This window comes from Maylandia zebra, linkage group LG5 (genome assembly GCF_041146795.1).
Source record: "Maylandia zebra isolate NMK-2024a linkage group LG5, Mzebra_GT3a, whole genome shotgun sequence".
In the NCBI taxonomy this organism is placed as follows: Eukaryota; Metazoa; Chordata; class Actinopteri; order Cichliformes; family Cichlidae; genus Maylandia; species Maylandia zebra.
In genome coordinates this window covers 19,218,525-19,246,273 of record NC_135171.1, presented here as the reverse complement: position 1 = coordinate 19,246,273, position 27,749 = coordinate 19,218,525, and the positions used below count along the sequence as shown (strand labels likewise).

General features: G+C 37.3%; 3 protein-coding genes across 9 annotated transcripts; 2 read left to right on the top strand and 1 right to left on the bottom strand.

Annotated features, from left to right (window-relative positions):
- The first annotated feature begins 2,701 nt into the window (after positions 1-2,701).
- On the top strand, positions 2,702-7,361 carry LOC101468637 (uncharacterized). Of its 3 annotated transcripts, none has more exons than XM_076884459.1 (6): positions 2,702-2,848; positions 4,918-5,034; positions 5,390-5,423; positions 5,516-5,558; positions 5,663-5,754; positions 6,546-7,361. In XM_076884459.1, the coding sequence occupies exons 2-6, from the start codon at positions 4,997-4,999 to the stop codon at positions 6,792-6,794; spliced, it is 456 nt and encodes a 151-aa protein (XP_076740574.1). In that variant the 5' UTR covers positions 2,702-2,848; positions 4,918-4,996; the 3' UTR covers positions 6,795-7,361. The 3 variants fall into 3 exon arrangements, with proteins under 3 accessions (XP_076740574.1, XP_004545116.3, XP_076740575.1); XM_004545059.4 differs by having other exon boundaries at positions 5,516-5,577; XM_076884460.1 differs by lacking the exon at positions 2,702-2,848 and adding an exon at positions 3,361-3,561.
- Positions 7,362-10,896: 3,535 nt separating this feature from the next.
- On the bottom strand, positions 10,897-12,333 carry rh50 (Rh50-like protein). The gene has a single exon (XM_004545363.3). It carries the CDS (start codon positions 12,331-12,333, stop codon positions 10,897-10,899), a length of 1,437 nt encoding a protein of 478 aa, XP_004545420.3.
- Positions 12,334-14,106: 1,773 nt separating this feature from the next.
- arfgap1 (ADP-ribosylation factor GTPase activating protein 1) lies at positions 14,107-27,725 on the top strand. 5 transcript variants are annotated; one of them, XM_004545053.3, is made up of 13 exons: positions 14,107-14,308; positions 17,577-17,647; positions 18,046-18,155; positions 18,470-18,641; positions 18,893-18,993; positions 19,100-19,186; positions 19,642-19,756; positions 19,855-19,911; positions 21,135-21,167; positions 22,061-22,117; positions 23,459-23,518; positions 23,977-24,032; positions 24,151-27,725. In XM_004545053.3, exons 2-13 carry the CDS (start codon positions 17,588-17,590, stop codon positions 24,488-24,490), a joined length of 1,248 nt encoding a protein of 415 aa, XP_004545110.1. In that variant the 5' UTR covers positions 14,107-14,308; positions 17,577-17,587; the 3' UTR covers positions 24,491-27,725. The 5 variants fall into 5 exon arrangements, with proteins under 5 accessions (XP_004545110.1, XP_004545112.1, XP_004545113.1 ...); XM_004545055.3 differs by lacking the exon at positions 22,061-22,117; XM_004545056.3 differs by lacking the exon at positions 23,459-23,518 and having other exon boundaries at positions 23,983-24,032.
- The last annotated feature ends 24 nt before the right edge of the window (positions 27,726-27,749 follow it).

Sequence of the window (27,749 nt, the reverse complement as noted above, 5' to 3'; positions counted from 1 at the left end):
GACATGTCTGTGTTGCACATGAGGCTGCACAACAGTTGTGACCCTGTGTAAAATGTAAATAAATGTAAATGTAAATTGTCTTGTTGAAATATGCATTACTGATTTTCAGCCTTGTTCTTTGCGAGGTCTCCAGATTATGTGAATCTTTTGATGATGTTGTGGACTGTAGATTAGGAGGTATTCAGTCTTCTCATTTTATGATGAACATTTTATGCACTTTATTTTGAAACTGTTCCACATTTTGTAGACACAGTTCTCTGCAAACTGTTGAACCTCTGCCCATCTTTAGTCCCAACATTTACGTTTCCGCCCTTTTCTTGCTCCTGTCCTAACTTTTGTGGGATGTGTTGCTGCCATCAAATTCAAAATGAAAATATTTTTCATGAAATTGTATCAGTTTAAACATTTGATGTTTTCTGTTTTGTCGTAATATAGGTTCATGAGATCTGCAGATGTTGGCATTCTGTTGTTACTTACATTTTTCGCAGGGTCCTAACTTTTTTGGAAGCGGTGTTGCACAAGACATGTACATAGATTTCTACATCAATTTCTAACACTGGGACTGACTTTGATAAACCACACTGAGTGACAAGAGGGTAGCCAAAGGTAGACAAACCAGAAGATAAAAAAAATAAATAAATTAATGTCTGCATAGCAGATAGCATGGTGGTATCTCAAAAACTCTCTTAATACAAGTGAAAACCTCTGCAGTTGTTTACAACGGAAAGTTTCTGACGCACTGTGGTTAATGTGGCTTTATGTGTTTTTGACCGGTGTACCTAACTATAACACAAGCATTCCCACAACTGTCAGTTTTAGTTTCCTTCGTCTTATTTGTTCCTATTAATAAATACACTGTAGCATTAGAATGATCCTATAGGTGGAGAATATAAGCAGCGGGATGGAGTAACACAGCTAGGATATTATACATACAGTGTGATGAGCAGCGCTTCAGTTAGTCCATTTAATTAACAGTGTAACAGCTCTTTCTGCGCCATTCCTTTTAACAAATTATGAAAAGATCTCACATTTTGGATTTGCCTGGTTGAGCAGATCCATGACTTTAAATATCTGCTTGAGTGCAGTGGTATAAAGGTGGACATGCTTTAACCTATAGCCCACACTCCTTGCAGAAGAATAACTCACCCAGTGTTTGGTGGGATAGCTAAGACAGCCTAAATGTCTTGAGCCACTCTTTACTGAATTTTCATCCATGTCAGATGTCAGCACCAGTAACTTTTGAATCAATGTTTAAACCGAAAATAACTCAGATGCCCAAAAGGATGATTGGAACAATCCTTCCCACATCTGGTTTAATTTAATATTCAAAATGTGACACTTTATACACAGAAGAAGGCAAATAAATGACTGCACTGCTGTCTGCGTGTTCAACCCACGCTTCCTTCAGTAAATGGACCGTGAGAGTCTTATCATTTGCTCCTCTCATCCTGAACTAGTGTTCAGCCTGCTGACACAGATGGGGCTGATCAGCAGGCTGCCAGCTCCTGCACGTTTGTATGCAGAAGATTTAGGAGCTGCAGTTCAGCACTATAAATGAATCCTGAAGAATGATTGCTGAACCGGGTGAAATTAATTCCCAGAATGTATGCAAATATTCGTCTTACGTCTGACAGTGATTTGAACAAACCGAAAGCCAAATACCAACAGATTTATCTGGATGATATGAGAATAAGATGCTAAGAGAGCTAAAAACTCATATTTTACCCCCAAAGTGACCAAAACTAGGATGTGACTTAAAAAACTGGGCCTCTGGTTTGTAAACACATCCATTAACACCTTCTTGCTGCTCTAATTCCTGTTGTCTGATGTTGCAGCTATGAAATATGAACCACTAATTTAAGGTGTGTGTTGCCAAGTAAAGAGGTCAGCATGAAAAATTTAAATCAGTGAACACCACCATGTGCTGAATGTGTCAGACTGTTACCAGAATAATTGGTTAACCTCACTTTCTGTCATGGCCACTGGCATATTTTTGACCCAGCAGCTCACGACTGACTTTAAAGATATATAAAGACATCTGCAGGATTACAACAAAGATACCATTTATTTTGGTTTATGACTTGATCCATTACTTTGACAGGATGCTTCCAAGTTCCATCACTGACATCTGTTACCTCATATGTCTAAATTTCCTAGTCGTTTGCACTTATTAAACACTTTTCTTTCTTAAAGGTCGTAGTTAGCATTTTTATTTTTTAAATCTCATTTTATTATTATTTATTTTTCATATACAAATCACTGCTTTTCATGGATTCTTTTATCTGTATGCATACATGTGTAAAAATCATAACCACTGGAGTTTGTGCTGTAGTAGTTACAAATATTTGTCCCCACTAGAAATGTTTTTATCTCCACGGAGAGAATTTGCTCTCATTCTTAATATGTTGTCACATAGTATCCAGATGTTGTGTGAAATAATTAAAGGATTATATTTAGTGCCTCAAAGATAATTAAATGTCTTTTTCAGGATATTTAAAGTAAAAAGGATATATCCCCTTAAATCAAACGTGTTCATGTCGTATTCCTTAACACTGAAAGGGCAGGTCTTCAGCCTTGGTACCTGATCTGTCTTGTAGTCTAAAAAAAGTTTGTGGTTTTCTGCAAAAGCACACATCCTGTAACAGTCCTTTAAGAAAAAAAAGCAAACACGCTGGTGTCACATCATACTGCGTGAGCACAAACATGCAGCGAGTTCTGTAGAACTGCTTGTCAAAGACAGAGTACAGGTGTAAAAGATTTAGTAGACGTTTGTTTTCAGAGTATAGTTTGGATTGTCCTTGGTTAAACTTCACTGCCATGGCAGAAAATTGCAGCTCCACTCAGCAAGGTAAGTCTTGAATGAAGATACAAACATCGTTAGATTTCACAGTAATGTAAGCCAAGAGTTTTCCTTAGAGTTAGATCAGGTTTTACATTATTTATAAATAAAGATGGTTAGTGTTAGTGCTTGTGATGCTTCTTATGTTGCTTTTATATTGAATTAAGCTTTACTGGTTTGACTTTAGAGGGAGTAAAAAAGGTTGATTTTCATATCAGATTGCATTTTGATTAGCAGCTTTTGTGGGACTTCCCCATCTTTTCTGTTATTGCTCTAACAGACGTTTAACAGAATCTCAGTACTTTCCAGATGTAATTTTAAAGTTTTGAAAAAATAAAGTGCTGAAAAATAAACTGTATGCTGTCTGGCACAATGTGACAAAGATCATTCCAGGAATTAAACTACACTGGGCACACCAATAAGCTTATAAAGAGATGTAATTAATATAGCGCAGAACTGTTCAGCTTGTTGGTTCCCTAGCAGTTGCAGTTTCTCATGTGGCACCTTGGGAAAACTAACCGCCCACCCCTGCCTGAGATGCTGCCGGAGAGAGAAACATATCCAAAATTAGAGTCAGTAGGACTTCAGCCAAGGGGGCAGGAGCTGGATGATAAAAATGTTTCCAACTTTGTTTTGTAAATCAGTGAATAGTGCTTTAAATAACTGATCACAGCAACCAAAAACAAACAAAGAAAATCCCCCAAAACTGAGCTTACTAAAAGGTAGGTTTCTTTTATACACAGCTTCTCCCACGCCTTCACAGCTGACAAGTGAAGTGTCTGTTGTGTACAGACTCACAGCATTCTGATTAAACAGAATGCTGTGAGTCTGTACACAAGGCATCAGTTTAATTAGGACGGTGCAGTTTGCCCAAAGGCAAAAAGCAATACTGTGTAAGATCGTAGAATGTGTCTCATTTTAATGAGGCGATGCATTACCAAAGCTAAATTATTTATTTAGATTTGTAACAGAGATCCTATGCACCAGATATTACTCGGGCAGAATGTGGACCCATTTCCACCACTGCAGAGTCCAAACACGTTAAAGTGCTCCTTCGTTCACGGTGAAGATGAGCAAAATTCAGCTGAAAGTTATACGAGATATTGCACACCACAGCTACACAGTTAAGAGTTACAGTTACAGTCAGGCTTTTTATGTGATTCAGTGGCAAACCAAAAACCAACAGTGTGTCGACTGAATGTTTTAACTCACTAGAGATCGATGAGGCTTCAGGAACATGTTAAACATAGTATATCAAAAAGCACTGCAAATGGTTTCTGGGGTAGGAAATGCGCCCAAGATGCTTTTGCTCGGTCTGTATTCCTGCAGCAAACATTGCACACATCACACATCCATGCATGCAGGTTTCTCAGCAAAACCACATTTTCTGCTGCTCAGTGCTGGTGTAGATGTATTGCTCAAGGACTCTGATGCTGTGCATGTTTTCACATTTTGCTTTATTGCCCAATTTCCTTCAGCATTGTTTGAACAATCCACTTTCAAGCATGTACCTCTAGTTCTGCATTTTTTAAAGAGATATATAAAAAAAACAATTTTTATTTTGTTTATTCATATTTTAAAAACTTTACATGATGCATGGATGGTTATTCTTCATTAATATTGTTATTATCAGTAGTAGTCACTTATTTAATATCTGTTTAAAATGTGAACTAAAGAGGGAAAAAAAGGCGTCCCAAATTGCTAAAATTAGCTTTCTGTGTTGCGTGGTGCAGTGATGAAGCACAGCACTCACTTTGTGAGTAGGGTATTTCTGTGTGAAGCTAAGTCATTTTCTCACAGTGCTTCCATTTCTTCCCACATTCAATTCACAATTCATACACATTGCATTAAGTTGATTGTGAGCTCTACAATGAGCACATGTGTAAATGGTAGGCAGTGGATGGATGGACAGAAAGTTAAAGACACAGCTATGTAAAAAAAACTGTCTTTTGATTTTTTAAAAACATACATAGCAGTTTTCTGTCTTCATGCATGAGATTAACTATGAGGTCAGTGAGTGTTGCTCAAACATAGTTTATTAATTTAAAGTGACTCATATTTGTTTTTCTTTTTTCTAGCTTCACAGTTGGGTTATTTATCTAAGGAATTACAAGCGACCTTAGGAGTTCTCAGTGCAGCGCTGATCATCTCACTGGCATGGAATATTTTTTGTTGTGTATCAAAATTTGGCTCAGGTAATGACATTATTTACTCTATCCTCACTCAAAAAAAAAAAAAAAAGATTCTTCACCCACAGTAAACATGACACTATAGTTTGAGTAAAATGCAACTGAAATATATTATCAAAGAGTTGTTTATTCTAATACTCAATTATTTAAAAAAAAAAGTGCTTGTATAAACTGAATGCATATCAATCAAATACATTTGATTTGACCAGATTTAATTAAATGTAACATTTTTACATTTTACCTGTAACAAAAATACATCAGAAATCCAAATGCAAGTTAAAGTCAGCATTTTATGGGAATTAACACAAACCCCCCTGAAAACAATCCAGTTGTGAATATATTCATCTTTATCTTGTATTAGGAAAATGGAGATGTCCACTGAGAAGACGGCAAAGGTGTGTAGCGTGGTTTTTATTGTTAACAAATTACAGTAAAACAGATCTGCATGTGAAGAACTCCGTTTTCCTTTCTGTGTTCCCAATTTTAGTCAGAGCTTGAGGCAGATGGAAGAAAATCCTATTTATGGAAACGTAAGCTACCTGCAAACAAGTAGGTGCAAGCGGTCGTGCGTCTGGCTGTGCACATGCTTTAGTACACTTGTATCAGATTATAGCGTGATGATATTTCTCCACAGGCGTAACTTTGTTAACAGAAGACAATCCCCCTCACTCATCACTCAGCTCTTCAAATGGGAAGTATCAGCGGAGAGTCAGATCAGACTTACAGGTAGATTCTTTGAAACTCTTTGGTTTGAGATCGTTTATTCTGGCTTGACTTTGGGCTCTCTGTCTGTTCATACAGGTTATTAAACCTTCATGACAATATCTCTCCAGAAAAAGTAAAATACAGCTGTATGATATTAGATTAGGTAATAGTAGGAACATGAAAAGTGGTCCTCTAGCATAGGTCAGTCTAGACCTACTAACCCATGGGTGTCAAACATAAGGCCTGGGATCCAGAATTGGCCCAGAAAAGACTCCAAACTGGCCGCCTGGCCCAATGTGAAGAAGGGCATAGCTTTATTATTTTTAATTGTTATTTAATTTTTAACTCTCAGTTTTATACTTTTTCATGCCAATAAAGGCTTCTCCAGTGCCAGTGATAATAAACCAATTAAACCAAAGTAATTAAATAATAGCTAAACGATTAAACGATGAAAAAAATATTATTATTTTAAAATATCTACTAAGGAAATTTCTGTTGTTGTTGTTTTTTACAGTGGGTCCACAGCAAAAAATTTTTTTAAAAGATGAGGAAAAGCACATATGTATTTCTTACAATTTAAAAGCATAGAGTTGCACTCACAGATTTCTTTCATCTACTAAAGCAGCATTTCTTTATCACATAAGAAAATTGAGATGTACTGTTGAAATTACACTTCTTTTTCTTATATTAAAACATCGCAAGCATTAAATTTAGTTAGTTAAAAGTCTTTTCACAGACAGAAAGGAGAGTTTTACTAGTTCATTGCATTGAAGTGTGATCATGTTTACATTGTTTTTTGTTTCTTCTTCCAGTCCAAAAACCACGACTGCTATGCCAACCTGACCTTAAAGGGCCCCAGGCTGCAGGCTGGTCACAGCTGTCCGCAGATACAGTACTCAGATGTAATGCAGTTAGGGGAGCCACCGGAGTCAGAGAAGGAGGATGACGGTAACACGGACGCCCTCTCCACCGTGTCTGATCTGTATGCTTCCGTGCAAACTCAGCGAACAAAAACCATTGACTCTGCAGACAATGAGGAAGGCTATGCCAACCATCTCTGAGACGTGCACAGCTGCTGATGCTGAGATGACTCAAATGGCTGTTTTTTTTTTCAGGCCCAATCTGTCACCACAGGATGTCAGTGTTTATTATTATATGAAAAATGGAAACGCGTCTGTGCAGTTGTGAAGTAGAGAAGTGCTGCACTTCTCTGATTCATTGGCTCTCAAACTAGTTAACTAGCTAACAAGAGGACGGGACCCACAATTTCAAACAATTATTAATAATAAACAGGATCCGAGTGGATTTTTACTTAAATAAAGCTCAGAGTAATAGCATTCACAAACTCTTTTTGGGTTTGTTAAATTAAAAAGAAAAGAAAATTCATGTTCTTTTAACTCCCCGACAGTTTGAGAATCACTGCTCTCCTGAATGTGAAAGTTTTAACATAAAATGTGTATTTTATGTAACATTTCAATGACATTTTTTGGTGGACCTGTTTTTTGATGGTGCATTTGAAAGCTAATTAAGTACAACATCTCTATTTTTGTTTTTTTGTTTTTACAAAATGACACAGTAATTAATTTTGTAATATTTGCTCTAATAAAATAAATGATTATCTAAGAGTGCTCCAGACAAGCTTTTGTATGCTTAACAATATATTCCACTTATAATAAGTGAGTAAGTAGTTTTTGACACTTGCTTTTCAAGTCATAGCACATTTAATATTGTGTAATAAATCCCTTTTCTTCTCTTTGCTTTTAACTTGGTAAGAATTCTTTTAAAACAACTTTCTTCTGCTGTGTCAATGTTTAACCCTGTGAAATGAATGGGTCACTGAAAAGACCTAAAGCAGCATAAAAACAACAACAACACAGAAATAAAATGCAAAAGAAATTTTACTTTGTGTAAACCAAGAATTAATATCAGTTACCATCACTTAATTTCTTTAAAGTCCTTTGGTTGCGACATTAGGCTTCTTGGATTAAAGGTCACTTAGGTCTGTACTTTGCATTTATCGGAGAGCCTTATTTAAGGCAGTGGTAGCATTTACCCTTTGAACAATCAATGCTTGAGATAAGAGTTTCTAAGAGCTAATGGTAATTGCAGTACAGTTGAAAAATTATCATCCATAAGAGTGAGCCTCACGGCTTCCATTTATTTTAAGTAGGTGCTGCTCATCAAATGTAGTGTTTTCACTGACCATCAGCTAGTGGGGCTACCTCTATAAAAACAAATGCTATGAAAATGTGCTGGTCTAGAACATTCAGGTTTGTGATAACATAATCTTCCCAGGAGTGGACATCCCATCAAACTCACAACGCGGTCAGACTGTGCAAGCTTCAGAGAACCTGCATGTCACTCTACAGGTAAAAGCTTCCTGTTTATAAAAACAATGCAGCAGCCAAGTTGCTTAGCTTTGCAAAGCTGCATCTGAACAAACCACAAGACTTGTGGAACAATGTTAGATACTTAATGCATAGCGCCACATTTGGAGAAACCCAAACACAGCATGTCAACACCAAATCCTCACATTAACTTCTCACAGTGTGCAAAGTCAAACTGTGTGGAGTGCAAGTAGTGGACCCAGGTGCAGACAAACCAACGTGTGGAAACCAACTTAATAGGAACAAAAAGTGAGCCGTTTAATTAGGCTGATAAAAAGGTATAAAAACAAAAATGGTAAATGGCCTGTATTTATATAGCGCTTTACTAGTCCCTAAGGACCCCAAAGCGCTTTACATATCCAGTCATCCACCCATTCACACACACATTAGACACACTGCACATAGGACAAGGACTTTCACAATAAAACAGGAAACAGCATGGAATGCAGACATGACAACACAAACTTGCTAACATAAAACATGCAAACATGAAACAAAGGGTGAGGGAAACTTAAATACATGGGTAGTAAACACAAGGGGAATCTAATAAACAAATGAACTTAGCTGACCTAGTCAACTTCAAAATAAACTAAAACTTAAAATGCTCGGTCAAAAGACCCAGGAACGTGACATAACTGTCACCACATTGGTGATAGTGGTGATGATTTTGACTTGTTTTTTCAGCCAGTCGACTATGAACGCTTCCGTATACCAAGGTATTCTTGAGTCAAAGGTGAGATCATGGACAGTTGATCCCAAGAATATCAACAAATCTAGGCGGGGACAAGTATCAGGGATGATTCGTGATAAGGGGACGATTTGAGGATAGCAGCAAGTGTGAAAAGGAATGTTTACAAGATGCTAGTGAGACCTGCTATAATGTACTTTTTGGACACAGGAGCACTGACAAAAAGACATGAAGCAGAGCTGGAGGTAAAGGTGTTAAGATTTCAGTTGGGATTGACCGGAATGGCCAGCGAGTATATCAAAGGGACAACTAAGGTTGAGCGACTTGGAGGCAAAGATGCAGAGGCAAGACTGAAAAGAGATTAATAGATATAGCAAAGGATGATATAGCAAACATGCAGAGGATTGCCCAAAGATGCCCTACCATTAATTACTGCTTCATTCTGAAATATGATCAACCTATCTCTAATAATCTGCTATGTACCACAGGCCTTCAAGCTGGCAATACTTAAACCATTACTTAAAAAGTCATCTCTGGTCCCCTTGTCAGTGGCACCTGCATGACCTGGGGCCGAGAGCTATATGCGAGCTGTCCTGGAACAACGGACGCCGGGGGGGCCAGGTGGCCGACTGCCAGACCAGCGTCGCCGGCCTCCGGAACAGCGTTGCCATCACCGCTGGAGACTTGGGCAGCCTCCGCAAGAGACACTGCCCTTTTTCCATAAAGAAGGTGATCCACTCAACATAAAAGCATGCACCAGCATTGTGTGCTTGATAAAAATCAGAGCACATAGCAACTTTTGAGAACAGTTGATGATTAGATAAAGAATTGTGTCAAACCTATCAGTTCATAAAAGATTGGTGATGTCTTTAACCTTTGTAACAGTGGCATACCCATTCATACATGTAATCAAAGCAGGACATGGAAACTCACTTTACCTTTATATTATGATCTTCTCTTCTCGTAGAGCCAAGTTTAAAGTGCTTGTTTACATCCTCAGTTATCTTGTCTTATCTTGAATGAGATGATACCTTATATGCAGCAGATATATTATTTCACATTGGTCACTTCCAACTTAGGCCCATGATGCCCAGATAAAAAGTTGCGGAACAGCGTGACAAAACTTGCTTATAAACCATGCATGTATATTAAGAAGTCCCAGATGTCAAAAGTCCAGCTGATAACATAAACTCATATATTCTTTATGCTTTTATAGAGGCTATTTCACTTGTCCAGACAATAGTTTTTCAAAGTAGAGATGATTTTTTAAATATCACAAAACATGTGAAATACATGAAATTTGAAAATATTTGTAAAACGATGAAGTAGCACTAGATGGTGATGTTAAAAATGCTGAATGACATATGTTACCTTGATGATAATGATGATGATGAATTTCCATTAAAGGAGATTATGTTTTCATATAAGCTAATTTGTTCGGTGAATTCTGGAAACAGCATGTAATGCAGACATGACAACACAAACTGCGTTGTTGCTTGTTGTCATTGACTGAACCATGGGCCATACTTTGGTCTGGTGATTGTAAAGCACAGTGAGATTGTTATATAGACAGGACTTTTGTATCCTTGAGGCAATCTAGAGTTAAATCTGACACCGTAAAACTATGTCAGATTTTAGTACAGATTCCACTATCATGGTCGTGTTATGAAAATGTCATGTTTAGGCTTCTATTTTATTCCTGTCGTATTTGTAACACTTCAGTGAGTTAACAAATTATTTTATATCTATTTCTAAAGGGACGATGTGTGTCAAATATGCCCTGGCTTATTGTTGATCACACATTAATTCTAAATTTTAAAAAAAATCAAATGTTTAAATTAATTTCATTTTGACAAATGATTTATTTAAGCATATACCTTTTGCAAGAAATTGGATTCCACACATTTTTAAATAACAATAATGATAAAATGAATCATGTTTTATTAAACTGTTTATTTTAAATACATTATATTGCAAAAAAGTTCATATTTCAGCCTGTTACTTTTCCATTGCTTTTTTGTATGCAAATGCTAAGTGAGATTTATGGAAACAGTTCAGTACAAGTTAAAAAATATAAGGTACAAGAGCTCAGACTTTGGTGTCCATGGGGTTCATTTGCCCTTTTTCCTCATAGGTTAAGGGGGCTTCTACACTGGAAAAGTCAGATGGCAGCTCAAAGAAAAGCTCATCATTGAAGCAGTTCTTATCAGATGGAGATGCCAAGGAGGGAAACTTCATGACCAGCCCAGTGAGCAGACCACCAACTGTAGAGGCTCCGATGGTGGTAAAGACAGCCGCAACCTGGTACAGCGCTTGCTCCCGTGCAGTGCGTCCCAAGCCTGGCTTCAGTCCAGGAATCACCTTCTGCAGTTCTAGCAGCTGTGGATCTCCTTCGGGTGGAGCACGGTGGGAAAAGATCTGGTACATGCTGGGCCCGTAGGTTTCCTCAGTGGCGAGAAGGATGGCGCAGATCCCTGCTGTGGCCGATATGATGCCAGTCAGTCCGTGCAGGTTGTGAATACCACACTGGTCTTGGATCCTCATGCGATAAGCCATAAAGGGGGTCAGGTACTTGTAACCAAAGAAACAGGCAGTACAGCCCATGACGCCCAGTGCATATGCAGCTACAGGTGAAATCATCATGTCCACAGAAGCTCCAACTGTCACACCGCCTGCTAGAGTCACATTTTGGATATCAGCCATCGTGAGCTTGCCTCTCTTATTGAATAGTGCAGAGAGTGCAAAGGCAGTGATAGTGGATGAGGAGAGACCTATGAAGGTGTGGAGTATTGCTCTGTGCTGATCATCGCCTTTAAATGTAAGCGCAGAGTTGAATGAAGGCCAGAATACCCAGAGGAACAGGGTTCCCATTACAGACAGGATATCTGAATGATAACTAGTGATCTCTTTAGCATGTCCATCATTCAAACTTGGCCGATAGAGCATAAATGTCACTCCTAGACCAAAATAGCAGGCAAATATGTGGATAAGAATAGTGCCGCCTGCATCATTGATCCTAATGTATTGGAGTACAGCCCACTCTGTCACAGCAAATATAGGAATCTCAAGAGAAGCCATGACCAGTAGCTGAACGGGACTGGTCTTCCCAAGCACAGCCCCGAAGGAGATGAGCACCACAGCACAGGCAAACTCTGCATTCACCAGGTTGATCACCCCCAGGTGAATTTTCCCATCATAGTAAAACTGGAAGAACCCTTGCATCAGGATTGCCCACTGGATTGCAAATGTAGCTGTGAGAAAGTTGAAGACCATCCCGCCAAAGCCGTAGAATCTGAAAAAAGCCAGCAGGCAACCGAAGCCTATGAAGATCATCACTTGCACATCAGCAAAGTAGGGGTAGTCGCGATAGAGGGAGTTCTCCATGGGGCTGGTCTCATTGTTTTGCAGCTTTGCGTTGGTATCGTCATCATAAGTGACAAAGACAGCATAAAGAGCTATGATGATCACCTCAAACACTAACACAAACACTGGCAGGCTCACTTTCAAACTCACTGAGTCCTTCATGTTGATGCTCAGTATCCAGACTGCGACTCCTCTTGCTACAGCAACACCCCTTTTGTACTTTTCTCTTTTTTTTTAAAGATCAGATAAGAGCAGATAAAGGCATTGGTTAAAGAGAGTGAACACATGCAATGCAGTTATTTAATAGTGGATTGTTATTTAACAACTCGAGAGAACAATGTACTTTAATCCCTCACTGCTCACAACTGAGCTTATCTCTCCCCCTGTGGTTTTCCGTAACAAGTTCTGATTGGTATTAAATGTCTTTATTTTAAACTAATCATGCGGAAAAAAGAAACAGATATTAAAATCAAGTTAAGTATCACAATGTCATTTTTTTGTTATTAATTCTGATGGCAGGAACATTGTGGTTTATAGATTAAAATGACAAATGTACATGACCCGATGGCAAAAGTGATGAATTTAAAGTTTCAGGATATCGAATAGTTAATAATGCAAATAATCTTTACAGGCAATCCAGTGTAGCTAAATGCATAGAAGCCAATGTACAGCTTGTAATGAATTAAGGGCCTGTGCTGTTGATCTATGGTGGAAAAAACATCTTTCTGCTATTGCTGCTATTGATGAATTTTAGATGAGTGTTTTAATTTCAGCAATGGATAATAATGGGCATCATTAATTAGAGTTAGGAGGCACAGTGTGGCTGGCACTTTTTAAATATAGATACAATTCAAATAGTTTTACATGACAGAGTGGGAAGGTGACACAATCATGAACTGTCACACTTTTATCACTTAAATACAGCACAGCCATTTAAAGCAGTCACTGTGGGCATTGTTAACTGTGTAAATCGTTTTTTTGGGGGAAAATTAAGTGCAATAAAAATAAGAATGTAAGAAAAGAAAGTGGTGGTATTTAATATTTAAATATTATAATATTATATTATATTATAATAATATTATAATAATAATCTATATTTAATTTTCTATATGTCATTATGGTTACTATTATTGTATATGTATATGATGTCATCCTTAGTTTAAAAATTCCAGATTTTATTTCAAATATGAAAATTCACAATTTTTCAGTCTTGGGATGTGATACTACTAAACACCTAATTAACAGCTGGAATAACAGGAATGACAAACTGTTATCACACTGAACCTGTTCAGCATTAGGAATATGTGTTGTGTCTGAAGCAAAAAGAGGAATTCTCTGATCAACATTAGAAAACAATCAGTTAGATCATAGTAAGACAAAGCAGTATTTCTCAATGTAAGCTATTCTGGAGTATGACAGGAGATATATAACATCATAATATCAATTAATTACTCCTGTTTTACATGCAGCTGTTCACTGTAGCAGAAAGTCTGTTTCTGATATTTATTGTGGATTCAGTAGAAAGCAATGAGAAAGAAGCCATTCACATATTTTGTTATTATAAACCTAATTCCATGTGGAGCACAAACTCGCATTTATCACTGAAATTGAAGTTCAGTTAATCAGAAAGACTCACATTGAATTTTGGGATATTATTTCAAGTATTTCAAGAATTTGGTGTGCAGTTTTTAAGTGTTTTTTAATATGAGTTTCTAAGTTTGCTGCTTGATAAATCAGACAATGATAGCAGAGTGCTGAAATGTGACCTTATTTATTTATTTATTTACAAAGTGTATTGTCGTCGTCGTGGTTGTGGACTGTGACTCAAAAAGAAAAAAAACCTCAAACCCCCACACACTCCAGTCCAGTAACAAGCAGCAATGAGCAGGTTAAAGGCGCCAATAAAATGCAAAAGAAGAAGAAGAATCACTCCCATAATGCATTGCATTGCCAACGTATGCAAACAGGAACATGGCTACCGGTGTTTAACATCAGCATTCTTGAAAAATTATCTTCTCCCTGACCGACATAGTCTGTGATACACCAGCTTTTGCTGATCCTCCGCGACAGGAGAAAGGTCGGAGTTTATCAGTAGACTTTGGAAACAGCTCCTCGCTTCTTCGTCGGTCACAGACAGGTAACGGGTCAGTTAGCTAGCTCCCGGTGAAGCTAACGCTACCAGTGCTGCTAATCTCGTCAGTTCATTTAAATGTTATCATCGCTGTCATCTCCTTTTGGAGACGGACTGTGAATCATTAGTCAAAGCAAGACGTGGAAAACACACCAGTATACTTTTATACCTGTGCTGTGAAACACACACATTAAGCCCCTGCATGGGGGCGGTAGTTTTTGTGTCTCCCAGAGCTTTGACACGTCTGCACCTCAGCTAAAACTTAATTGTCATGTAACTCGTAATTTGACTGTTAACTAGACTGCTGCTTGCTTTTATGCTTTATAGGGAGAGCAATGTAACAGCGTATAATGACGTATGTTTATGGTTTATAATTAAGCAGCTTGTTTGCCAGTTATCGTAGATGTCTGCCTTTTTTTCATTCAGATCGCAGTCGCGTATTGATCAGTTAAACAAGCGTGAGGGGGAATATGTTAATGTCACAGACATAATGCTGACAGAAAGAGACTAATGCTGAAAGAAAAAGAAAGGGCAAAATGTTCTGGAGTGACGGTGGAAGATCGGGTCCTGCTGAAGTAGGAGCACCATTTTCAGTAAGCAAGCACGGTAACAATGTGGCATTTAAGTCACCGAGTGGAACTACACACTCGAGGAACACTACATTTATTTACACCGAAACCACTGCCCCACAATCTGCCCCCAAAGCACAGCTAACCAGGGCTGAAGGCGAGGAAATTAGAATCTAGAGATGTGGCAGAAATCACCACAAGAACCAAACTTCAGACTTGGTAAAGGTCATGGTAAAATAAGTGCATTGGTGGCAAACATGAGGTCCAGGAGGCCAGAAGTGACCCAGCAGACTCCCAATTTGGATCTCTGGACCATCTGAACAAGTAAAGGAGGGCGTAACTCTTGAACCAAGTTTTATAGCTTTTCTTCCTGATAAGGTCCTCCCATATGTTTATTCATTGTGTACCTAAGCTCTTAAGTGACAGAAATGTGCCTGTTTTTTTTTTTGTTGTTGTTTGTTTGTTTTTTACATTTTATTACTGTCTTCTATAGATGGTTCAGTGTTTTGTTTTGTTTTTCCTTCTTACAATGGGACTACAGTACAAATCAATAACATGTTTTCTATGACTTGATAAAACATCTATAATTGCAGGAGCTACCATTTTTTTTCTGTAATTATACAAATGTATTTCTCACAGTTTAAGCCCAAAAAGTCCTGTTGACAGATTTTTCATTTACTACAGCAACATTTCCTTATCACGCAGAAAGGTTTATGGATGCTGTCGAATTATTAACATATCTCAGAGATTAAAAGTGTAGTTAAACTTCTTTACACTGACAAAAAGAAAAGTTTCACTGATGGAAGTGGGCTGTGTGCAGCCCACGATGTAAAATGAGTTTGACCTTCCTGCACTAAAGTAAGGGGTGAAAGTTAAAGGGGAAAAAATAGTTATAATGAAGGGAAATGTTTAAAAATGAAATGTTACACCTATTTCAGTTTTTAAAAGGATTTAGGATTTTCAGAAGACTTGGGTATAACAGTATTTTGTTATGAGAGAATATAATAATTTTGAGGAGTACTCGAGTATGAGAATATACTGATAAGGCAATCAATTGCTGAGAGGGGTACATAGAGTGAGTGAGCATGGGAACAAAGTGTATATGATGAGTTGTCAGCGTAATCCTGTTTAATGAAACCAGATTATATTTGCAAGCCGTCTGCCAGCCAGTGAATAGCCAAAAGCATTGCCAGTTGTTATTTGAAAATACTCAGGCTTTGTAGGATATCTTTTTTTTTTTTTTTGCTAAACATGTGCAAGACTTGGTAGATGTTGCTTCAGGTAAAACTCAGATGTCTGGTTTACCCTGTTATGTAATATCAGCATCTTTTATTATTGAACAGATTAGATAGGCAGTGGATTAGCCAGTCAAGTAGACTTATTGTCAGCATTTTTTATTTTTTACAGCTCATTAATCTTCATGACCTTTATTAATGTGTAACAAGGAAACAAAGGCAGGGTTGTATTTAAATACATAGGCATGTCTGGTCTGCATACAGTAAAGGCATTTGGTGTTTATTTGCTACTGTATCTGACAGAAAATGATGCATTTTTTCTGATAAAGAAAACAGATGATATGCTTGTTTTGAAGTGGTTTACTCAGTGGTTGGGAATTTCCGTTGGTTCTGGCTAAAACGTCTGGGGAGGGCGGATCAGTGAATACCCTAAATGGCATTCACTGATTCACTGGTTTCAGCTTCTCAAATATCATAATACTCATACTTTTCTTTTATTAGTAAACTAATCAGTTGGAAAAACAAAAAACAATTCCACTTACTTTGTCCTATTTCCATTAATATTTATGAAAGTGTTAATCTTTAAAAATGGGTACCAAAAGTGCAATGAATGACATTATAAATGGTTAAATGATGACCTGATATGGCGGAGCACTGCAGTTTAAACAATACATTTTGTGTTCACTGATGGTAATTACTACATAAATCTATTAAGTTTGTTTGAGGTTGTGGAGAGAAGCTATAAGAATCATTGTGATTGCTGCTTGGTGCATGTTGGGCAGGGGTCTAGTTTGATGCTGTCTCTGTGCCGTGGTCAAAGATAAAAACGTGAAAACAAAGAAGCTGTAGGGGTTTCATGATTGTAAAATGGTGTGGCTAAATTACCTGCAGTAGCCTCCCACATTGTGCATACTTACTGCCAGATGCAGCAGAAAATCAGGTGAATATTTGATAATTCATTAATGCTTTAATTTGAATTCACAATAAAATGTTAGATTCATTCTTCCTGTGAACAAAAAGCATTTAAAAAGTTACATTTATAACATTTTTCATATAAACTTTTACAGTTTGTCAGCAGTAACTCGTGGTTTGATGAATATTTGGTTGAATTTTGACCTCTTACTGCAGCTTTTTTCTGTGTGTGTTTCATGGCTGCAGCCTGTGGAGCAGGTTCAGGTCCTTTAAAGTTCATCATCTAAACATTTCCTCTGATTGCTGTCCAGCCTTTGGATATGTTGGTTCAGTTTCACAAATTAAACCTGCCCTCTATAATAGAATACAAAAATAAAGTGATACTCCAGTGAGACTGTGTGATTTCAGTGTGGGAAACAGATGATGGGTATTGGTGGCATTTAATTAGTTGCTTAGCAACATGAAGTTGGGTTGATGAGTATTAATTCTCAGGGGTTTGTATTAGTATTTTTGTTCCAGTAGTTGTCTTTAAGATGATCCTCTGCAATTTTGTTTCAGTGTGAGTCATCATGGCGAGTCCAAGGACCAGAAGAGTTCTGAAGGAAGTGAGAACTCAGGATGAGAATAATGTAAGTCCTTAAAGCTTCTGATCCATGTGGCTTAACTTCAGTTCTTAACCAAAATAATCTCAGCCCACCGGAACGTTTTTATTCTACTTTACAGAGAAGATAGCAGCTCCTTGAGAGGTTGCACTTTTGCACTATCGTCCTCTAAATGGCCCCAAATAAATGAATCACAAGAGGGCACACATTCTAGTTTAATTAGAGAAGGTTATTTCTAATATTCAGATCACACATTAGGAAAAACTGTATCAGAGTTTGTTTGTAAGAGCATTAGTTGGCTTTTTGCTGGAGAAAATCAAATGAAGAACTCCAGGGTATATCATTGAATATGAAGTGTGTTGTTGTTGTTGTGTTTTTTTACCTGCTTATATTCATCTGTTTTTTTTTTTTTGGTTTTTTTTCAGCTGTGTTTTGAGTGTGGAGCTTTTAACCCTCAGTGGGTTAGTGTGACATATGGCATCTGGATTTGTCTCGAGTGCTCTGGCAAGCACAGGGGCCTGGGAGTACATCTCAGGTAACAATGTGATGAGTCATGGTGTCTCTTAACTTTAGTCACATTTTTGTGACATTTGGCAAACTACAAAGACATGTTAAACTTTGAGATAAGTTTACTATAGTAAAATAACATACAGTTATTAGTCAAAAAAATACATTTTAATCAAATGCTCTAGTGTATATATGGATTGGTTTTGTGAATATGTTACATTATTGGAAGAACATTGTTTACAAGCAACAGTCCAGAGTAGTCTGTGTATTCCTTCAAATGATCACAAAGAAATTGTTACAGCCTGATAATATGCAGTTTTATCTTTCCTTCCCCGTCTGCAGTTTTGTGCGCTCGGTCACCATGGACAAGTGGAAAGATATTGAACTGGAGAAAATGAAAGCAGGTGGAAATGGAAAATTCCGCTTGTTTCTTGAATTGCAAGATGATTATGATCCAAACTGGACTCTGCAGGAGAAATACAACAGCAGAGCTGCTGCACTCTTCAGGGACAAGGTAAGCTTCACACTCAGTTCTTAATTATTCCTGATGCTTTTTTTCTTCCAGTAACCCACTCACAGAGGACCGGATAAAACATAATGGAATAGAATAGCCCTTTATTGTCATTGTACATGTACAACGAAATTGTGGTTTAAATTATAAATGTATATCCTCAGTAATGAGATATATTTAGCTTGATATGTTTAGATATAATGCTTTCCAGTTTGCGCTAACATCTTCACCCTTGTTCATCACTGCATTGACAGGTCGCAACATTAGCAGAGGGAAAGGAGTGGTCCATTGAGACCTCCCCTGCAAGAAACTGGACGTCCCCTCAACCCAAAAGCACTCTTTCATCCTCTCATCGGTATGAATGAAGGAGATTTTAAACTTACTAATGCTGGGTCTGATACTAGATAGAGAACAGCAGGCATCAAAACAGCAAATTGATATTTCTGTAATGTAAAATTTAGTTCTGGAGGATCTGGACAGAACTCGGCGAAATCCAGTGATAAAGCTTTTGAAGACTGGCTGAGTGATGATGTTAACTCTTATCAGAGGTAGGTTTCTAAAGTTTTCTATAAACATTAATATGGCAGCAAATGACTATTTGCTATGCAGAGATACATAGTGTATATCAGTGACATCTTTGGCAGAGAATAAGGTGTCATTCCTGTAATTATTGGTGTAACTTCATTTGCGCATACAAGGAAAAACATGAACGTTAAAGCTATATCGCAAACTACAGTGTGGAGACTTTGAGAGATAATTCATAATTATTTAAAAATGCCAGCTTGACTTCATATTTATGACTGTATCTTGATTTATTGTCTCTCATGTACACAACCTTTCTGGAAATGGATAAAATCCAAAGTAATGAGTGACGTTTGAAATGTTGTTGCCCTTGTCTAATATCTGAAATTTTGCTAATTGTACATTTAAGTTTCCTTTATGAATCTTTGTTCTATTGGCTTGTGTACATTCAAAATAAAAAAAATCTTTCCTGCTTTTTCAGTGGAGGTGGTTACAGTGGGAATCAAGAGAACCGGTACGTTGGATTTGGCAACACAGTGACCCCAGAGAAGAAAGAAGAGGACTTCCTGAACAATGCCATGTCCTCTATTTATTCAGTAAGTCAAGACACACTTTTTTGGGGGGGTGGGCTGAACTGTATTTTAATTTTTTTTCTTTCTTAATATAACTTAACTTTTAAACATTTTATTAACAGGGTTGGAGCAGTTTTACTGTTGGAGCTAGCAAGTTTGCCTCTATTGCCAAAGATAATGTAAGTGACTTCAAACAAAGGTTAACTCATTCAATTTAATAATAAACTGAATAGGAAATGTATTCATTTTGTTTTTCTCAATGTGATACCAAAATCAACAAAAGCAGGCATTTTTGCATAAGCTTATTGAGAGCAAGATGTCTACACTATTTTAAGTGAGGTGTTTGTATTGTAATAGCTGGGCTCTACCCTGGGTTGTCTTAACCTGATTGCTGATGTCAGGCTAAGTGGTCACACATGGCTGGATGGCAAACTATAATTCTGGAAAAACATGAAGAGGCAGAAATTAACACAGCTCCTGCAGAAAAAGCAGTGGTTTGAGTGAAAGTAAGAGGAAATGCACTGTGTGAAAGTGTTTATTTAAATGTTTTGATCAGTTAGACTGGAAAAAATTACTATGAAGGTTAAACTATTTGAAGGCATTGAAGGAAAGCCATCAACAGCGCTGACTGTCTAAGAAGTTAACACACTTATCAGTATCACAACTTTATCATTAAGACACTGCCCATTGTAATCTGATAGATTATTCTATTAAATTAATGGTTAAATGTGCATGTGACAGTTTTAGTTTTAATCATTTTCAGCTGTGTAAACCCATTGGTGTGTAATTGTCAGAGAAAAACAAACGAACCAAAAAAACAAAACAAAAGTATAACTTTAGAGCCTCCTACTGTCTGCCTATTGAAGTCCAAAAGACCTGCCAGGATTAGTGATGCTATTTCCTGGAGAAGTGATTGGCCAGTAGGATTTCATACCTGTTGACCTCTAATCTGAAACCCAACCTGCTCTGAGGCAGGTTAGGTCTGCAGCCTAAGTTACTATGGTGATATACCCTAGAAAGAAGTTAACCCTCCTTCCCCAGGGTTAACCCTGAACTTGCCTGGATAAAACAAAAACCTGCTTTGCAGTACAGGCCTCTGTACTGAACATCTTAAATCTGGCCCTGAGAAATAGAGTCCATAGCATAATAATTTAGCAAGAGTAAAAATGAACATTTTTCCAACTAACAGAACATTTTAAAAGCTAAACCAAAACAAGCCAGTACACTCTGGACATTACCGGAAACTAATAATGCCAAAAAATTAAAAACTGAAAATAGAAAAACTATAAATCTGATCCACACAAAGATGTTTTATTTTCATAGAATTTATGTTGGGCATTTAACTTGTGTATTTAAAAAAACAAAACTTTAAATGGTGATTATTTTTGTCCCTCTCATGCAGACAACTAAACTTGCAAACCAAGCAACCTTAAAGGTAAGTCTATCGCATCTCGAGTAGCCAGTTATTGCTCCTGTTAATAAAGGTTTTTGACTCTTCTACAGACTGTATTAAGTAGTCTCCTCTTTCTTTTGATGGTATAAGCATGCGTATGCCATTTGCTTGTAAATATTTTAATAATATAAACCTACAAGCAATAACTGTATTACTACTTTACTATCTCTTTGCCTTCTGTGGATCTAGTTAAGGGGCTATAAAGCGCCCCCAGAACCGGTAAAGCAGTTTGTAAATGCATGGTGCTTCTTTTATATCTTTTTTTTTTTTTTTAATATGTATCTACCATTTTTGTTTTTTCAGAATTATTGTCTGCTTTTTAGTTATTTTTTTTAACACTTTTAAAGAAACCTTTAACAAAAAATGTTGTCAGAATTGTCGTCTCCATGTGCTTCTGTTTGGTTAAACACAAGGCATTTTGTCTCTTCTCATATTTGAATTTGGAATATATGGATAACCTTTAGGACAAATGGAATAGGAGTGAACAGAAGCACTGTTCACTCACATCCACTGATTATGGGTTATCCTTTTTATGCATGCCAGTGTTTGTGTTTACTGCTAACAGCGCTGAAGAGGGACAATGGTATGCAAACACCTGATTGGTTTCTGTGAAAAAACGTGGGGAGTCCTTGATGCTATTCTGTAGAATTGAACACACAGAGTAAGAAGCAAAAATATCGTAATATTTGGGGTTATAGATGTGCCATGCTGCCAGTGTCTTGAACCATTACACCCTCTAGTGCTTGTTCAGTGTCATGGTGGATGGGAATGCTCAGGCTGCATGCTACTGCAGAACAAGCAGCTCAGTGTCTTGCAGTACTGTGAATGTTAAACTGTTTCATTCAAGTGAACTCTCCTCTCTGACTTCCAACTAGGCCACTGAGTTAGGACAGACATTAAATGAGAATGTTATCAAACCTACTCAAGAAAAGGTAACATTGATGTTTGAAGTTGTTGATTTGGTGGTGGGATGCAGTGCTTTTAGACACGAAACAGCTTCAGATGTGAATGTGCTATTTTCTCCGCTGCCTGTCTGTGCCAGTTTATCTGCTGTATGCCAACTAACATTAAACGACAGACCTGTAGTTTCAAAGATGGAAGGGGGGGGTAAACACAAAGCTTTGTCTCTCTCTCTGTCAGTGACTCAGCTGTGGGATTTGCAGAAGCGTACGACTGTGAGCTGTTTATTTGGGAACGTGTGTGAGTCAGTGTGAACTGTCACTGGATCAAGCCTATAGCACAAACATTTTTAACAGCCAAACTCTTTGTTCACGTCATGTCTGAGTTCAAAGTCTCCAGCTTTCAGTGCACAAAATGACATCACGACTATTCTACTAGGTTTTGGTGTTGCTTTACTGGAGCCATTTTTATGTTCTTGAATCAGTGACAGCCGCAGTGAATTCCCTATAAACAGACAGCAGCATGCATAGATTCTGTAGGCAACAGACTATTTATTTATTTATTTTGTACCATAAGCTTCCTGAAAATTCGTGGCTTGTTTTCTGAGTGCTGTTAAGGCTCAAAGCTGTTACGCTTGAGCTGGTTTTGGTTGCATTCAGGTCAAAATGCAATCTCAAAACCACCGGCTGTCTGCTCACAGTAAACAAGACGTGATGCATCCTGGAGCTCTTCATTTGAAAGCCACAGCTCGTTACCTTTGGGGATTTGGTGTGTCTGAGCTTTGTTGTTGTTGTTTTTTTTCTCTTTCTTTTGACATCATGTAATATTAGAACACATGTTACCATTTTTGCAGTAATAGTAAGTGTTTTTGACACAATGCTTCTGCTTAACAGATTTAACTGCCAAGTGAGCAGCTCCTGGATGTCATCTTTTTAAAAAAAAAAAAGAAAAAAAAGAAAAGAAAACAAAAGTATTTTTCCTTTTTTTTAAATTTTTTTTTTTTAATTCAATTCCAGCATCAGCAGGGTAATTGACTTTTCAATCTTAACTGTTACACATAGAAGGGTGCCTCTTTTTACCATGCTTTGTAGTGATTTATTCTCTTTGAGTGGACCGACAGAAACAAAATGCTTTTGTCTTTTAATGTAGTGTTGGCAATATTAATTTAATGTATCTGTAGTCTGTGCTTTTTTTTTAAACACTCTTTACTGTCTTTCTTCTTCTTCCTCTTCTTTTAAATCATCTGTGCTGTTTAAAAAAATAAACAAAAAAACTGTATTGTTTTTTTTCCACAATCAAAAATGAGCTCTTCACCACGCATTTCATTAGACTGTTGTTTTTATTAGTTTTTAACAATAATTTGGCTCGTCCAGGTGAAAGATGGCAAATTGCTAGATGAAATGGCAGTCAGCATCACTGGGCTGGCAAACAAGGTAGGAATGGCAGACATCTGCCACACTGTGCTGATGCAAAACCAGTCTCCCAAGTGAGGAGCAGTAGCCCTGGCACTGCTATTGCAAACAGTATCCAAAACTGCCGGAGCCCCCCGATACACTATACGCTTTAGTCCTCCAAGGAGACTGGTTTTGCAGTGCCGTTAAGTTTGAACTATACTAATTACATTTAATTTCTTGTTTTTCTTGCTGCCATTTTGTTGTGGTGGTGAGTACATGATGTAAAAGAGTTAGAAAATGTGTTTTTGTGTCATTTTAATATTACTGCCTTGCTAAAACTAATTTGTTTGATTGTGTAGTAAAAACTGATTTGTCGTAATGGACTTGTTAGGACTTATTATTTTTTATTACGTTATTCTTTGACCTTTGAATGAATGAAAAATAAGGTATTTTACATGTACAGGTACACTTAAATAAATAGTTTATTTCCTCCTTAGGTTCAGGGAGCTGGGTCAAAGCTGACTAATCTGTTCTCTGGAAAACAAGAAGATGGGTAATAAAAAAAAAAAGCTTAATACACAATAAATGAAATGTTTCATATTCAGAATCCTAAGCACTTTGTGATGCAATGCTGTAAGCTATGGCCTGTAAAAGCATTTCTTTATGTTCAGGTCTGCTGGTGAGAGCTACCAAAACATGGATGCCACTGAGGGATATCAGGGTAGTTCTAGCCAGCCTGTTGCAAGGGACTTCTGGGAGACCTTTGGCAGCAACAGCTCCTTAAAGGCTAAGAAATCTCCCAGCAGTGACAGCTGGACCATTGCAGATAATTCTGCCAAGAAGAGCTCTGACAGTTGGGACAATTGGGGCTCTGAAGCAGCATCCAACAACAAACACAGCACAGAAGAGAGCTGGGAGGCTTGGGACAACAACTGGGAGAATGCAGATGGTAAGACAAAGAAGAGTCCCACGAAACCTGCTGAGGAAACCTGGGAGAACGCAGACTGGTAGTGACCTCACAAATCTACATCTTCTTACCTTTTTTCCTACTCTGGCATTTTTCCCTCTGACTCTCTCTGTTCATCTCAACGGCACTTACAGGGAAAGCTCCATTAGCTTTGATCCTGTTAATGCATTTAAAATATATTTATTATCCTAGAAGCAAAAGAATGAAGCCCAGGGATGAGTTGAGCTCATCATGAGACGACTATTCATAACTTTACTGAATATCAGTCCTGTATATTATTGTAAATCGTCCTTATTAAAGGGAATTGAGCTAAATCAGACCATAATGTACTGCCTGGACCTAATACTCTTAAAGGTTAAGAAGCCAGTGTTCATACTGGATCGCAGGTTTAATTTCCGTATTAAAAAACAAAGCATGAAAGAGAAAATCTGATGTTGTAAATTTGAACCCTTGTAAATACAGTATCACCATCTAAACACTAACAACTTTATGTTCTGTGTTTAATCAGGTTTGGCCCCTTAAACATTTTCATCTCTGTTTTGTAAAATGGATCAAAAATACTTTTTCACATAATAAAGTTCATTCCACCTCGTGTTTACCATTAATCAAAATCTCTTTGGTCACGTACAGTTTAAATAAAATGATCTGATGTATAATGAGTTGAGAATAAATCTCCCTCATGGTATTAATTAATTTCATTTTAATGAGCAAGTAGCTTTTTTTTCCCTTTCTTTCCATCTTCCCAGTAGAGACCTGCAGATACAACACTGTCATGTTATCTGCACCAGCAAAAGTGCAGATAGGCGAAGGCAACAGAACGCTTTGAAGTTTGGCATGTCTAAAAGTTAGTAACTGCCATTCTGCTAAAACGGCTGCTTTAGGGTAAATCCAACTTGAAATCAAATTTTCATTGAATTTGACCCCCGTTTTGCATTTGCGAGCTTTTTAAGCCCTTTGATTGGTTGGATGAGTTAACTTTCAGTCAGCACAACCTGTCTGTAGGCCCAATTCACACTAAAATGTTCTTTTAAGCACATCCAACATCATATTTTATTTTATTTTTTGTTACACATCCTTTCAAGTAGTGTTGCTTTATGTTGCAACATTGTTTTTTTTATTTGCTTCACTGCTTAAATTAAACTGCTAAATAAATATGCCCGGAATACCTGCCAATGCTAGAATAGAATGGGGGTGGTATTGCAATATTGTGTGTTTTTCTCTCATTCTGACCTCAGAGCTGTTTGAAGTGACTTGAAACAGAATGAACTTTCCCATTAGAGTTCATGCAATCAGATCTGGCTGCATTCACTTGCAATGTGGTTTAGACTGGGCTCAGGTTGGACCAGGTGTTTTGATCAAGTTCTCTTATTAATGAATGAATAAATAAGAGTAATCACTCATATTATTAAACAAAAGAAAATGTATTTAAAGATTTCTAGTTTTGTTTTCAAGAGACATATTGTGAAATTTTTAATAAGTCATGTCTAAAGATGATATACAGTTTATTGTAGATAATTTCACACGAGAGGTCCTCTTTGCTGGTTATACTCTGTGTACTGTATGCAAGGGTGATGGTTGTGTGTCATTAATTGGACACAAGTTTGGATTTTTAGACTGTTTTATTATCAGCTCGTGACCATAGCTGGTGACAGGTCATTGTAGATTTTATCTCATACGAAGCATCTCTGTGTCGAGTGTTGTTGCACTGTGGTCGTTGTTTATATTACGAAGATTCTGTGTCACCGATATCTCTACACTGTATTAACATCTGAATTGCGGGGTAATGCTAATGAGGCTCATTATATGCTGGATGCTTTGATGGTCATAGCTCTCAAATGCTTGTTATGAATTAATTTAATCAACCTAGTGCATCCCTCGGTCAGATTAAATGGCAGCTGTGCTCACGTTGTTCATCAGAGATGCAAATGCATTTTTGAAAAGTTCATGGTTACAACAAGCGGAAATGTAATCAGTGTAAAATTGGGCTCTAGTAAGGTGTCTGGGTTGAAGTATAGGGCAATTTTGCATCAGCTAATTTCTTATGTGGCCTTTCATTTCCTGTAACCCTGTAAATTTGTTGCTTTTCATGCAAAAAATCTCCTCATACAACACTAGTTTAATGTCACTAAACCAATTACAACTTCAGGTTTTGCTAATATCAAAAGTAACATGATTGATTTGCATTTCCTGGTGCTTTTATTGGCCAATAGTTTACTTCTGCAGACAGTCCTCATTGGACACGAACACTTAGCTGATTGATTATTGAAGAATAAATGCTCCATTACCATTTTCCTACCTCTAAGAAGTCTTTGCTTTACTGCCTGGGTTAATTTAGTGAACATGTTTTATTTTATTTTTCTTCATTCTTTAGCACTGTTTTATTGTAGACCTTATCACCACTGGTAGTGTAACAGTAAAGCAGCAAATATGAGTCTACAGTGTCAGTCTGTTTTCAGTGATAATGCGGTGCTGTAAAGAAAAAAAAAAATTAATAATCACTCCTGGAAGATTTGTGTTGCTAAACCTCTGCAGTCGTGTTCATGTCTGGTCATGTGATCAAAGCCTTAAACAGCTGTGTTTGCTTTCTGTTGATACTGGTGCCACTTTACTTGTGTATATGTCAGATAACGTCAAATGATTCACTGTTACCCTCAACTTTTCCCTGTATTACTGAAGTATGTCAACTGTTTTATTATTATTTTTAACTTTATTATGGCATAAAACTGACTGCCAGTAAATGGATAAATTCTTTTTGATCTGCTCTCACTGTATCTAAACTGTTTAGTCCTGATATACCATAGTTTTTCTTTTAGTGAATCTCTTGCTGGGGTTACTAGTAATTGATTTTTGGATGATTTGCAGAATTTGTTTGTTATCAAAATGCATTTAAATGACTTAAAATATATTTTTCTCTTTTTTTAAAAGAACTGATTGTATTTTTTGCCACATGAAGTGAGTCAAATTCTGAACTTTCCAGAGCAGCAGTTCTGCTCATTTTCTGTGCCTGTGGATAACTTGAGAATGGGTATGTCTGTGTTTGTTGACTAAACTAATAATTATGTCAGAAATTGATGTCATGCATGAGATGTTATGTGATGCTAAAAACATTCAGTTGTTTCCTAAGTGAATTTAAGTGCAGTCGTCTGCTTGACCCTTCAAGTTTCACCAGCAGACATCCTGAGGTGAGCCAGTGTTACCGTACCCCCTCCCCCAAGGCTCTGGATATTTCTCCTGTACACATGTTTCTGTGTAAAATTAAAGAAAAAAATGTGTTGTGAATGCTTTTGTGGTGCAGTCTTCTGT